The sequence below is a fragment of the Neolamprologus brichardi genome, chromosome 5, assembly GCF_056152115.1.
Source record: "Neolamprologus brichardi isolate AB-2024 chromosome 5, ASM5615211v1, whole genome shotgun sequence".
Taxonomy (NCBI): domain Eukaryota; kingdom Metazoa; phylum Chordata; class Actinopteri; order Cichliformes; family Cichlidae; genus Neolamprologus; species Neolamprologus brichardi.
Window position 1 is genome coordinate 16434063 of NC_142108.1, and position 13657 is coordinate 16447719.

The following is a 13657-nucleotide window of genomic DNA, read 5'->3' on the forward strand; positions in this document are numbered from 1 at the left end:
ATCAACAACTGACAATGACTAATTAATATTGAAATCTGTAACATAATGTATTGTTTGGAGTTTAGTCTGTTACTGTTACTATTTTTACCATTTCTTCTTGGAGCAACGGTAACCCACATTATTTCCTTAGGGATTAATAAAGTATTCTGATTCTGATTGTTTCAGGATGACCTGCCATTATCCAATGACACATCTGCTTACCTGCATCTTTTGCTCGTTTCTCCTCCTCTTCTTTTCTCTTTTTCCTAAACTGAGAACCTGATGGCTTTGAATTTTTCTTGTCCATCTTCCATTGGTTTTAATTTTGCACTCCAGTATGAACACCCATCTCAACCCAAGGATCACCACAACATGATTTAACACACCTACACCTTAGTTCACAGATTCACTTTGTCTAGGGTGCATTTCTGAGATTTCACACAACCCAGGATTCAAATCATGAATACATGATGGGCTTGGATTCACATCATTATGAATGAAATGTGCTCTATTTGGAAGCGGCAAGCCCCCCCCCCCCCCCCCCCTCCCCTTTCGACGGGTTGTGTGTGAGACTTTAAATCATCAAACTGTAAATTTTAAATTATTATTGATCCCTTTACCCCTGGTCCTAAAGTGTATATTTATTTTCTTACTCTTCTTACATATATTTTTTGTTTGCTTGCACTGCTGTAACTGGAGCCTTGTCGTCTCGTCTCTCTACTGGACTGTATGTAGCGGAGATGACAATAAAGTTTACTTTGACTTCAGCAGCGAGCAGGCGCACCGAGGGCTCTCGCGCTCACTTTTCGTGTATAGAATTTCGAAAAAACATTGGTGCAAATTGTAAGTCTGTATCATAATGTCCGTTGTTTTCGTGTTTGTTGGTTTATTTTTATTTTGTTTTACTTTGCGAGATCGTTATTAGATGCTGCTCCAGCCGGTCAGAAAATCCCCCGCCGCCTCGCCCTCTCCTCTCTGCGACGCAAGCAGCAGGCGCACCTCGCAAACGAAGGGCGCCCTTACTCCCAGCAAATGGGCGATAGAAAACCGATCGGTGCCCATGCCATTCCCAATATGCGCTGGCTGACGTCAGGGCAGCATGAGTACGAGCATTTTTTTTTATTTATTTATTTTTTGCCGATGCCCGTGATGCCGCCCCCCACCACAATGCCGCCCCGGGCAACCGCCCGTGTCGCCCGTATCTAAAACCGCTACTGATAGTACACACTAGGAGGACCCGAAGTCTGTGCATTTTTTCACCAGATCTGGCGCTTGACCCTGGAAAGATGGGTGATATTTGTGGAAAAAGTGCTGGGGTAGACGGCTGTTGCACGGCTTGGCCCTCTCCTTTCCAACTCTGGAGCCCCAGCTTCGTCAGAAGACGAGGATTATCCAGTCCCCGCAAATCCCTGCAATTAGCTTGGCTGACCACATTGAATATGTTTGCAGAAGATGAGCCACCGGAACTATACGGGAGAGCTGCCGGGCTTTAGTTGAAGCCCGCCACCTGCTGACCCTCTCTGACGTCCCAGATAGGGACAGCGCTGTATATCTGGACAAACCACTGTTTGCAGCTGGGTTATTTGGACATTCACTCAAAGCCATTTAGGCTAGATTTGATCTGAGGAAGAAGCAGACAGAAGCTCTGTGCGACATCATTCTCAGACATCAGGCGAAGCCCAAGCCCGCAGATAGCTCTCACAGGCCCGCCACTCTCCTCTGCTGACCGACAGCAGGAGCACATCCCCCAATTTGAGCTCCACGCAGGTCGGCCTGGAGTAAAGGCCTACCCTTGGGCCCCCTGCGGGGACCAACACCCAGGTAGAAGAAGCCTCAGCCCTCCTAACTATGGTTCTGAGTGAAGAAGGCATCCAGCGGGAGGGAGATGCTGCTTTTACCCCTCTGTTTCCGCCCAAGAAGTGATGCTTAAGTTCTGTTCAGCTTGTCAGCCCAGAAGGCGCTGCATTTTCCTAACACTGTCTTCCAAGCACAACCCCCTGCACACACCTCTGGTGAGAGAATGGAGGTTGCACCCTTTGATGGTTGCTCAGATTTGGGATATATTTGGCAAGGCGCAAGTAGATCTTTTTGCCTCCAGGGTAAATACTCACTGCCCCGTTCTTCTCCTTAATCGAATACGATGCACCCTTGGGCATGAACGCGCTAGCGCACCAATGGCCAGATGTGCTCCTGTATGCATTTCCCCCAGTGAACATGCTATCTCCAGTTCTAGAGAGAGTGTGTCTGCAGTCTCTCTCTCTGATTCTAGTGGCCCCTTGGTGGCCCACAGGGTCGTGGTATGCAGAGATAATCAACCTGCTAGCAGCAAGTCCTTGGCAGCTTCCTAAAGGTCTGCCACCTAGTGTGATAGCAACAACACTAGGGCCTCATCCATTAGAGGCTCGTATGGTTACAAATGGCAAGCCTTCAAGCAATGGTGCCAGGACTGCCACATCCTCCTATTTTAGTGCTCTATTGTGGATGTTTTGACATTCCTGCAGGAGCTGCTGGATAAGGGCCTTTCATTTTCGATAATTAAGGTCTATCTAGCGGTTATATCTTCTTGACTTGTTGGCTTTGACGAGGTTACACCAGGTGCACATCCCCTCATCATACGTTCAGGGGTTTGCCGGCTGAGACCTGTGCATAGGTCCAGTGTCCCTGCTTGGGACTTGTCTTTGGTGCTGGAGGCACTTTATAGCCCCCCGTTTGAACCCACTGAGTCTGTGGATATGAAATTTCTCTCATATCAGACTGCATTACTTCTTGCTTTGGCTTTGGCTTTGGCAAAGCGAGTGGGTGACCTTCATGCAATGTCTGTGCATCCCTCCTGCACACAGTTCTCTCCTGATGGCCACAAGGTCATCAGGAGAGCCTATTTTACCAAGATCAAGATCAGAGTTTGAGTTGCTGAGCTTTTGCTCCCATCCTTTTGCATCTGAGAGCAGAGGAGGATGCATTCTCTTTGTCCAGTGCGTGTGCAATGTACCTAGAATATGCGTTTATGTGACCAGCTGTTCTACTTCGCTAATCCAACTAGAGGTAGAGCTCTGTCTAAACAGAGTCTGTCCACTGGTTTATAGAAGCTATCTCACTGGCTTCCAGCTTTATCCCAGGGGGTGAGAGCTCACTCCACAAGGGGGATGCCCCTCATGGGCTCGTTTTTTAAGGGCTGCCTGTAGCTGATATTTGTGCAGCCGCTAGTTGGGCATTACCGCACACTTTTGTGCGGTTTATCGATTGGACGTTACAGCCCTTTTGGTTGCTCATACTGTCCTTTCTGCTGGGTCTACTGCACACTAAGGTGGTGGTGGTATGAATCCAGTTTGGTGGCTGCTCTGCGGGCCATGTATATATGTCCCATACTTATATGTTTTACAGAGTGAATCGACTGAAAGTGAACGAACAGTTATATCTATAACTTCTGTTCCCTGAAGGAGAAGAACGAGGTACAACACAAGGTGGCCCCACTGAGAAGCTTGGCTCGGTGAACAGCGGCTATCAAACTGAGAGATGACTATGATTGTGCTGTGTGCATGTCATCACACGTCATCTGCCTTAAAGGAGTGAATAAAGGATTTTTCAGCCAGGACACACGAGGGTGTGATATTCCATATATATGTGTTGTACCTCATTTCTCTTCAGGGAACAGAAGGTATAGATATAACTGTTCGGGTTTTTTCCACCTTTTTGTTTGTTTTTTTATACTGAGTTTTATTTTGGCTTTTGTTGTAGGTGACTTTTCAAGCACAAGAAAAACTGACCGAGGAGGATGGGTAAAATACATAAAATTCCTTGTGTCTACTAATAATTCAAATACTTAATTGCAGGTCATTCATGACTTCTCCTCCTCTCCATTTCTTTCTTCCAAGATGTCTCCAAATGAAACTGAAGCCTACAGTATGACCAATTTTGTCCCTGGTGATGACCCAATGAAAAGTGAGCTGCTGCTTTTGTGCTCTCAGGTTTCCTTTTTTAAAATTTTGCTCAGTTGTATAACAATTAAGATTATTTTGGTGAAAAGATTTAAACAAGGCAGCACGGTGGCACGGTGGTTAGCACTGTTGCCACACAGCAAGAAGGTCCTGAGTTCAACAGATCCCGGCCTGTTCCACTGATGGTGGACCATCAGGCCGGGATCTTTCTGTGTGGAGTTTGCATGTTCTCACCGTGTTTGCGTGGGTTCCCTCCGGGTACTCCGGCTTCCTCCCGCCGTCCAAAGACATGCACCACTAGGTATGAATGTGCAAGTGAATGTGAGTGTGAATGGTTGTCTGTCCCTGTGTGTTGGCCCTGCGACAGACTGGCAACCTGTCCTGGGTGTACCCCGACTCTCGCCCTATGACAGCTGGGATAGGCTCCAGTACTCCCTGCGACCCTGAAAAAGAAAAGCGGAAGCGAATGGATGGATGGATGGATTTAAACAACATGTTACTGTATGAATATCAGAGGGATATACTACAAACAAAGATCAAAATAGCCAGGTTTTCTTTGTGTTAGTGGACTTCTAAAATTCTAAAACCCCAGGTGGAGATAACAGGCATCATGACAGTGGTTTCACTTTTCACCTTTCTAAACCCATTTTTTTCTTCTTCTGCTGTCTCAAATACAAAGAGTGGGCAAGAGTAGGTCTAATGCTGCAGAAAATAGTTAGGCCTACTTTGCACATGGTGATTTAATCACCTAAAGTGCATAGTGCAGTAAAATAGACATTTTAATCCATTTATATTACTGCTTGGTGTAATCTTGGTTCTGCTGTTTATTTGTGACAGCTGTGCTGAAAAGCTATGAAGCTTGCAACAGCATGCACTTAAACAATAAAGCAGACATGGGAAATGTTGTAGTTTGTCACCAAATCAAAGTTACATTCATTTTACTGATCAAATATATATATTTATATATCTGGTCTAGACTAGGTAATGTGTTCAGCATAGGTTAACATAGCGATGTAGGTGATAAAAAAAGATAGACTTTTGTGACACTAAAATCTCTGACTTTAGATTCAACTTACCTTGCTAACCCAATAACATTGTTTCATAATACAGTCCCAGACCTTCTCCTATTTCATACACATTACATTTTCATGTATAGACAAATTGAAACAAAGGTAACGCTGATTCTGTCTTACAAGCAGGGTCTAAACAACTGAACAGGCAAGAGTATCAAACTGAGAATGTAAGTGAGACATGTGCATCCTCAGTGTTGAATATACTTACTACAGAGAAGATATAGATGCAAATAACTTTTGCTCTATTTTATTTCTAGATTTCCACACTCCACGTGTACTCCACCATCCCCGAGGAGCCAGATGAAACACCTACAATGAAAACAGACCTGGCATACAGCACTGTACAGCTACACTGAAGCACATTAAAAAATATTGAATTGGCAAAAATCAGAAGATAAGACAAAATGGCCACCTGGTCCACCAGACATGGATGCAGAAACTAGAGTACTGCATGTAGACATTGCAGGGGGGAGATAATAAATGTAAAGCCAAGTAGTTTCTAGTGAGCAGGGAAGGTACAGTATGAAGTACATTGCAGGAGATTTCTATGCCACAAACAATTAAGCTGCATAGATGGCTAATCTGTATTTACATGTAAACATGTTAGTAATTTCTGTTTAAACACTTTTGTGTGATTATTTTCATGTTGGCTTGAAATAAAACAGCTCGCTCTGCTGGTACTGCAGCTTACTGAAACTTCCGTCTATTTAAAAATTCACATATCCCCTCATTAAAAAAATTATACGCCTTCCAATAAAAAAGGTTTATTTTAAAAGACAAAACTATCCAGACCAGGCAACCATCTTCTCCTGCAGGAAGTTAGCTCACTAGTTTACACCTAAACATTTCATACCATGTTCTGACTGAGAGATTTTTGAAATTAATTAAAACGTACAGCTCTGCTACCACTTCCAACATAAATGAAGACAAAAAAACTAAACAGCAGTGGCGTTTGTAGGCTTACTGAAGTTTGACTACCTGGTATATAATGTTGTGCTACGTGATTGCTAGCGACACAGCCATCTTAGCATAGCAAAGTGAAGCTGGAGGATGAACGCCAACTTTTTTTCCACTCGATTAAAATTAACGTGAGGGATTCTGGTGGTCAGGGACAAATGCAAGCAGGATGCTATACACGGGGCAAAGTTCAGTCAGGAGAACAACTGAGATTATTCATCCACAATACGAGGTTAGTTATTAATATACTGCAACAACATGGGAATAGAACAGCTGTGAGAGAATTCAACATTTTGGCTTTCCCCATATTTCAAAAGTGCTTCATCTCTTTGCTATGACTGTCCCTGCCATAATTTGCAGATGATAATGGTTTTAGCCGCTGCGCAGTGTTGCCAACTCCTCAGTAAGGAAAATTGCTATTGGCTGTCCTAAAAGTCGCTAGAAGTTGCCAAATGATGTCATCGCCTAATTTGCATAATTGGTCATGCTAATGTAATTGTAACCTACGTTGTTGGAGAGAGAAATAACATTGTGGAAGAGACATAAAGTGAGTAAAAATATGCAGTTAGAATTTATTTCAAACTACAAATGAAATTTCTTTTAGCAATTATTGTTTTTTAATGTCACAATTCCAACCCGGCTCCTTTATCCAGGCCTGGACTGGCAAAACTGACCCGAAATTGGCACTCTGGTGGAGTTACTTTGTGTGTGTGTGTGTGTTCGTGTGTGTTTATAAGTAGTTTTAAACCTTGTGATCCACAAAACAGCATAACAGTAAAAGAAGAACTGACTGTGTTACAGTCAGTGTGGGAGCAGCGGCTTCGCTCATGTGCAATTCATTTGCCGTTTGGACGCACAGGTGTGAACGTCTCCTGCCCTGATAGCAGCTGGGGGAGGACTATCCTCCGCCCGTGAGCACTTTGGCATGGGTGAGGTGCCCAAGGCAGCACTGCTGCTTGTTGAGAGTAAGAGCGATACGCGTTTTCACATCAAAAAGTTGTCATAAATAGGTCTCCAATAATACCCGAAAAAGTTGCCAGATTTGTCGCTAGTCGCTTTTCAGAAAAGTTGCTAAGGGGATCTAAAAACTCGTTAAATATAGCGACAAAGTCGCTAAGTTGGCAACACTGCCGCTGCGATGCTTTCGACCAAAACAGGCGCAGCTTGATGACATCATCAACATGCGCTATCGCGATAGAGCGATATAGTCAAAATCTCTATCGTTGGCCAAATTTATATCGTTTCTATGGTATATCGTTTATATCGCCCACCCCTAAATGAACCTAATGACAGGACAGGGGAAGTGAAACCAAACACAATGAACAAAACAAAACAAAACAGAGTCCAGAAACACATGAAAACAGGTGAACCAAAAGATGCTGGAGTCATGGAAAGCAGTCCTAAGAAATCAAAGTTCCAGCAGCAGGTACCCAAAACTCACACTGAGGAGCTGGGTCAAAACATGAGTCCACAGTTTCACGTTTCAGGGGGCCGACCACATGAAAAGTGGCAGCAGCACGGGCAACTGAGCAGGTCCGGAGGCCGGCCGTGTAGAAGACTGTGGTGGTGATGTCCAGCTGACAGCCCAGAAAGTGGCCGGTGATGGTGCAGTCGTGACCGTGGGTTGGCACGCGCAGACGTGGCTTGGCAGACGCCGGGCGCGGACATTGCTTGGCAGCCATGCCAGGCGGAGTAGGACCAGGTCAGGCAGGATGCTAGACAGGCTCCTCAGACCCTCCAGCTGACGAGGCAGGATGCTGGACGGGCTCCTCAGACCCTCCAGCTGACAAGGCATGAGGCTGGATGGGTTCTCCTGAACCCAGGCAGGCACGCCAGACAGGCACGCCGGACCTCCTGCTGGCATCACGTCTCGCCAGCAGGGGGTCCGGCGTGCCTGGGGGTCAGGTACGCCAGACAGATGATGGCAGTGTGGCTTCAGTTGAACCCTCACCTGGCGGAGCAGGATGCTGGGCGAGCTCGACTGAGCCCCCAGCTGGCACAGGAAACGGCTGCACACACACCCCCTTAAAAACAGGCAGTCCTCAGACACCCAGAAGTGAGTGACGGGGGAGCCAGATTATTTGATCAAGAACTGTTACAGACAGTTTTAACTGGCTCTAAAGCAGAGAGTTCAGTCTTCTCAGTCCCGGAAGAACTAAAGATGGGCTCTTTGATCTCACTTAATGGCAGTTCCTTACAGTCCAGAGGGGCTGGTTCAGCCACATGAAAAACAATGAATACAACATTGCCTACAAAAACACGACTAAAACTGTCATGGTTAGGCTCCTGGGCAAACATGAAATACTCAATCACGTACCTAATCGATGGCAACTTAATACAGTGGGGCAAAAAAGTATTTAGTCAGCCACCGATTGTGCAAGTTCCCCCACTTAAAATGATGACAGAGGTCAGTAATTTGCACCAGAGGTACACTTCAACTGTGAGAGACAGAATGACAGGACCTCAACCCCATAGAAAATCTGTGGCGGGAGTTGAAAGTCCGTGTTGCTCGGCGACAGCCCCAAAACATCACTGCTCTTGAGAAGATCTGCATGGAGGAATGGGCCAAAATACCAGCTACTGTGTGTGCAAACCTGGTAAAGACCTATAGTAAACGTTTGACCTCTGTTATTGCCAACAAAGGTTATGTTACAAAGTATTGAGTTGTATTTTTGTTATTGACCAAATACTTATTTTCCACCCTGATTTACGAATAAATTCTTTACAAATCCTACCATGTGAATTCATGGATTTTTTTTTCACATTCTGTCTCTCACAGTTGAAGTGTACCTCTGGTGCAAATTACTGACCTCTGTCATCATTTTAAGTGGGGGAACTTGCACAATCGGTGGCTGACTAAATACTTTTTTGCCCCACTGTAACATGACGGTGATATGAAGGAAGACTGTGGAGGCAGCGATGGGGAAAGTGTGCGACTGCGGGGCTGTGGTGGCGAAGTCCGCGCGCTGAGCAGCTGCTGCTGGCGATGGGGTTGGAGCATGGTGCGGAGGTAGTCAGAGATCGGGGGGGTATCACCTCCCATAACCAGGGAAACACCTGAAGTAACTCCTCCTTGTCCTCCTTGTCACGGACCCGGCTCTGGAGGACTCGGGGGTCCGTGAGCAGTTTTGACTGTTGTTGTTATTATTATTATTATTATTATTATCATTATTATTTGGTGATGTGTGTGTCTTTCTGCACAATGCTGTGTTAGTCTGTGTTCCACTCATTATATGTATTGGCAGGGTGTGGGTGTGTACATGTGTGGCTAGAGGATGGAGAACAGTCACATGTAGGCCTGATGGGTGTGGCCCTGCAGGAGGACTGGCCACACCTGAAGTTTCTGCCACACACCTGTTGGTGATCAGGGCTCATCGGGGGAGCTACTTAGGAGAGTGTTGGAGCTCCCACCGGTGCGGGATCATTGAGTTGTCTACCCAAGTTAGTGTGTGTCAGTGTACGACGGTGCAGTTCGTGTATGCCCGCCCGGGTTGGTGTTGATGGCTGTTTTCCCCCCAGGTGGAAGAGTGGACCAGAACGGCAGCACGCACAGGGTGTGCGAGAACACAACAGCGGGGAGCACGAGCACAGGCGTCGGAGGAGAGCACACACACACGGGATTCAAGGGAGCAACAGGGAGTTATTGTGTTTACAGCCTTCACTGTAAATAAAGTGCACTGTTTGTATCGCCGAACCATGCGTTTTGGGTCCTCATTCCCCCATATCCCCATGGTCTGCCAGCCAGACCGTGACAGAATGATCCCGCGGAAAACGTGTTTTCCGACGATGTTAGCTACCCTACAATCCATCCTGATATTAAACCCAGGAGCCACATTCAGGTAAAAGTGTAAGAACAAATGATCCGTCAATAAAGGATAATGTTGGATCAGTGTTTCAACATTTATATCTTTTATTAGATGTACATGTGGTTTGGTCGAAAGTACACTGAGAGAGGACTTTTTTTTATTAGTGATCTTAATAATATTTCTTTTCATATTGATGTAATTTTTTCATCTAATTGAATACAATCTATTTGTGTATGATTGTCAGTCCAAAGAGGGAGAGAGGAAAGAGGGGAACGTGATGAGAAAGTACAAAGTCAGGAAGAAACAGGTAAGAAAACAGACAGGAAATAGTGACAGGCAAAACAGAAACTGTTAACCTGCTTGAGAGAGTTGACCACCAAAAAGTGATAGACAGATTTGCCAACCTCAAGGTGAGGCGACACAGGTTAAAATAAAATCTGCAGAGACATAGTAGTATCTGTAGTAAAGATCTCTTCACACATTGTATACATTGTACCATAGGCAAAGTTGCCTCCATTTTTATATATTTTTTTATCAATATTTTGTACAGTTGTACGTTTCAAGGACTCTATTTTTAGAGTGTATTTTTAATGTATCTGTATTATATTATACATACACATTAAAAGTGAATCTCTGTCAAAAAATGCACTCAGTTTACTTTTTACTCACTATGAGCATCATTCATTATTCTCCCCCAGTAATTAAGGTTAGGATATGTATTTTTTTTTTTATTCCAATCTATTCTTCTTTTGCAGCATTTAAATAACCTTTATCAGATTTGATGGTTTTGTTACAGAGTTTAAAAAAAGTGTTTTGGTTTTCTTTCACAAATGTGGGGATTAAATTGTGTTAAAATGTACAAAACAGTGATGTCATGTTTTGTGACAAGGACCCAGGCACAGAGAGACTTGATGAATTTAAGAATCTTAAGATTTAATAAAGAAATTTGCACACTTGCACAGAGATGGTAAAATTATGATGACTGATAACGGAGACAAGGACAACAGACGACAAGGACAGGGATGAACAGGGGTTTAAATGCACCAAGGAGACAGTCAGAGAGAACTCGGGACAATTGGAGACATTTAAGGATTGGACTGACAGAGACAGGGAAGAAGTCTCATTGTGACGAGTAAAGTTTATCTTGCCTGGCTGGGCAGCTCTGTGGGTGGCCCAAAGCTCTGATCCTAGAATTGCCCCTGGATAAAAGATTTTAGTCTTGGATAGAGAGTGGACTAACAACATTTCACTCATTCACACATAAAGGGACACTACAGAACTTTCAATCTTTGCAAACAAGAAATGGTCTAACACAAGTAGATTTCTTCAGGTTTCTTAAAATGCAGGATTATTTTAACAAACATAGAAATTTTTTAGATTGTTAAACTAACATATGACAGTTTTATGAGAAAGGCAATCTCCAACTTATATAAAGTGCTTCTTCAGGCAAGAAAGGACACTACTCAAAATATTAAGACCAAATGGAAACTGGAATCAGGGATGGGTATATCAGACGAGAACTGGGAGAAGATTTGTAATTTTCATTGGTATTCAACAAGTTCATTATCTTGGAGAGATCATTGCTCGAAAAACATTATTAGATTTTTTAAAACCCCTCATCAAACCAGATATAAAAATGGGGCAACTGAATGCTGGAGAAAATGTGGATCTGAAGAAGCACACCATTATCATATCTTTTGGGATTGCCCTAATTTAAAAAACTATTGGCTGGGAATTCATAAAACTCTTTGTGATGTCTTTAAGATAACATTTAATATTAATTTTGCAAATTTGTAAAGCCTCTAAAAGCGCTATTAGCGGCCAGCAAAAAAATCAATAACCAGGAAGTGGCTAAATCCAACTCCCCAAACACTTGAGGATTGGTTTAATTTAGGGTGACCATATTTTGATTTCCAAAAAAGAGGACACTTGTGGCTCAGTCATGAAGAACTTGCTTAAAGAAACATATTTAACATATTTAAACAATGCCTTCTCCGTGCGGTTAATGAGTTGTGAAACTGTCTATCCCATCTGTGAGCGCAGAACAAGCAGTGTTGCCAACTCCCCAGTAAGGAAAATCGCTATTCGCTGTCCTAAATGTCGCTAGAACTCACTAAATTATGTCTTTGCCTAATTTGCATAATTTGTCATGCCCACATAATTGTAACAGATGCTGTAGGAGAGAGAAATAACATTGTGGAAGAGATGTAAAGTGAGTAAAAAACACCCCAAAGTATTTAGAATATGTTTAGAACTACAATATAAATTTCTTTTAGCAATTATTGTTTTTTAATGTCACAATTCCAATCCTCCCCCTTTATCTGGACTTGGGACCGGCAAAAGTGACCCGAAATAGGCAACTTAGCGGAGTTACTTTGTGTGTGTGTGCGTCTTTTTAAGTAGTTTTAAACCTTGTGATCCATAAAACGTAACAATAATAGAGGAACATTTTTAACCATTAACAAACAAAATGGACATAGCAAGCCTCACCAGACAGCTTCAGTCGAAATCGGATGTACAAGATGGACTTAAAGCTCTGCAAGGACATCTGATTTCTAAGTTTTCAATGATGAGAATGATGTATTTTTGTGCCTTGATTTATTTTAGACAAAGAAAATGTACATTTACTGCTTTGATTCATTTGCACTTTTTAGGCATAAGGGTAAATATCTCCTGCTCTGACATCAGCTAGGGGGGATAAAATAAATTTTCAAGTTAAAATAAAAAGCAAAAACAAAACCCCCCCCAATTGGTTATAGCATTCCATGTGTGCCCTGCCTGCTAGCATCCTACCTACACCATGCTGTTATGCTATCTTTACACAGCCTACACCTGGGGTCTTGCCTGGTGTGATAGACCCAAGCCTCCATGGATCTTCTGCTCTATCTATCTATCTATCTATCTATCTATCTATCTATCTATCTATCTATCTATCTATCTATCTATCTATCTATCTATCGATCTGCCTGCCACCTAGGAAGAGTGCCACCTAGTGATATGTTTAGAAAAAGGGAAAAAATACTGGGTTGTCTATGTTAGGTTAATTTTGATAATAGTTATCAGTGGTCATTGTTGTACTAAAATTTGTAAAGCTTGCCTTAAACTGCATCGTTAGATATTCTTCTGCTCCTCCCCTACACATCTAGGATGCTGGGGGCTGAGGGCAGAAGTGCTGCCGACCGGGGTACCCTTGCGCAAGTTCAAACCGATCGATTGATGTTTTGTCTTGCTTTCTTCACGGGTGATAATTCTCTGAACCAGTGGGCCTGTTAGCGCAGACCCAACAGTCTACTTTTAAAGCATATAAACTGTCCTTTTAATTAATATCTATGTCTTTTAAACATGTTTTCAACACTTAAAACCAGCTTCTACAGTGACATTAGTGTAACAAAGCAGTCATGATTATTATAACTTGTTTACTGCAAAGTATTTCCTCTACAAAAGCACATTATTTTCTACCCACCATATCAGCTTTCATTTTTCTGCTTAATTGCAATAATATATGTTGCAGTGAAATTATGACATGCAAATAGTAATGCTAATTTAAAAAAGGAAAGTAGTGTTTAAAAGAGGTAAAGGAGGTGCTCAATTTTTTTACTTGTCATATGTTTAGTGTGCCTTCCTAGTGTATGTAGTTTCTGGTTATCTGGTAAGTTATCATTCTCTGATTTACAGTTTTTCTCCATTGGTTTGGCTCATTTCTTGAAACAGAAATTACATTCTCAAAACTCTAAGATCATTTGGCAAAACACTCTTACAGTTTACCACAACACTATAGCTCACTTGCAAAAGTTCGTATCTTTTCCAAAACTGTTCACTCAGGCTTCAATCTAAATCCCTTTCTCATTTAAACAGTCAGTGTCTCCAAAATGGCAAAGATCCTTCTCAATAGCTTTGGCTCATTTCT

General features: G+C 43.0%; 1 protein-coding gene across 1 annotated transcript in view; it reads left to right on the forward strand.

Moving 5' to 3' along the window:
- LOC118453678 (uncharacterized) overlaps positions 1 to 5343 on the forward strand; it is a 41960-nt gene extending 36617 nt beyond the window's left edge. The window contains exons 9-12 of the mRNA XM_087840775.1: positions 3715 to 3755; positions 3852 to 3918; positions 5114 to 5154; positions 5245 to 5343. Of these exons, the coding sequence (XP_087696901.1) occupies positions 3715 to 3755; positions 3852 to 3918; positions 5114 to 5154; positions 5245 to 5343 (248 nt within the window). The remainder of the gene's footprint in view (positions 1 to 3714; positions 3756 to 3851; positions 3919 to 5113; positions 5155 to 5244) is intronic.
- Positions 5344 to 13657: the final 8314 nt, after the last annotated feature.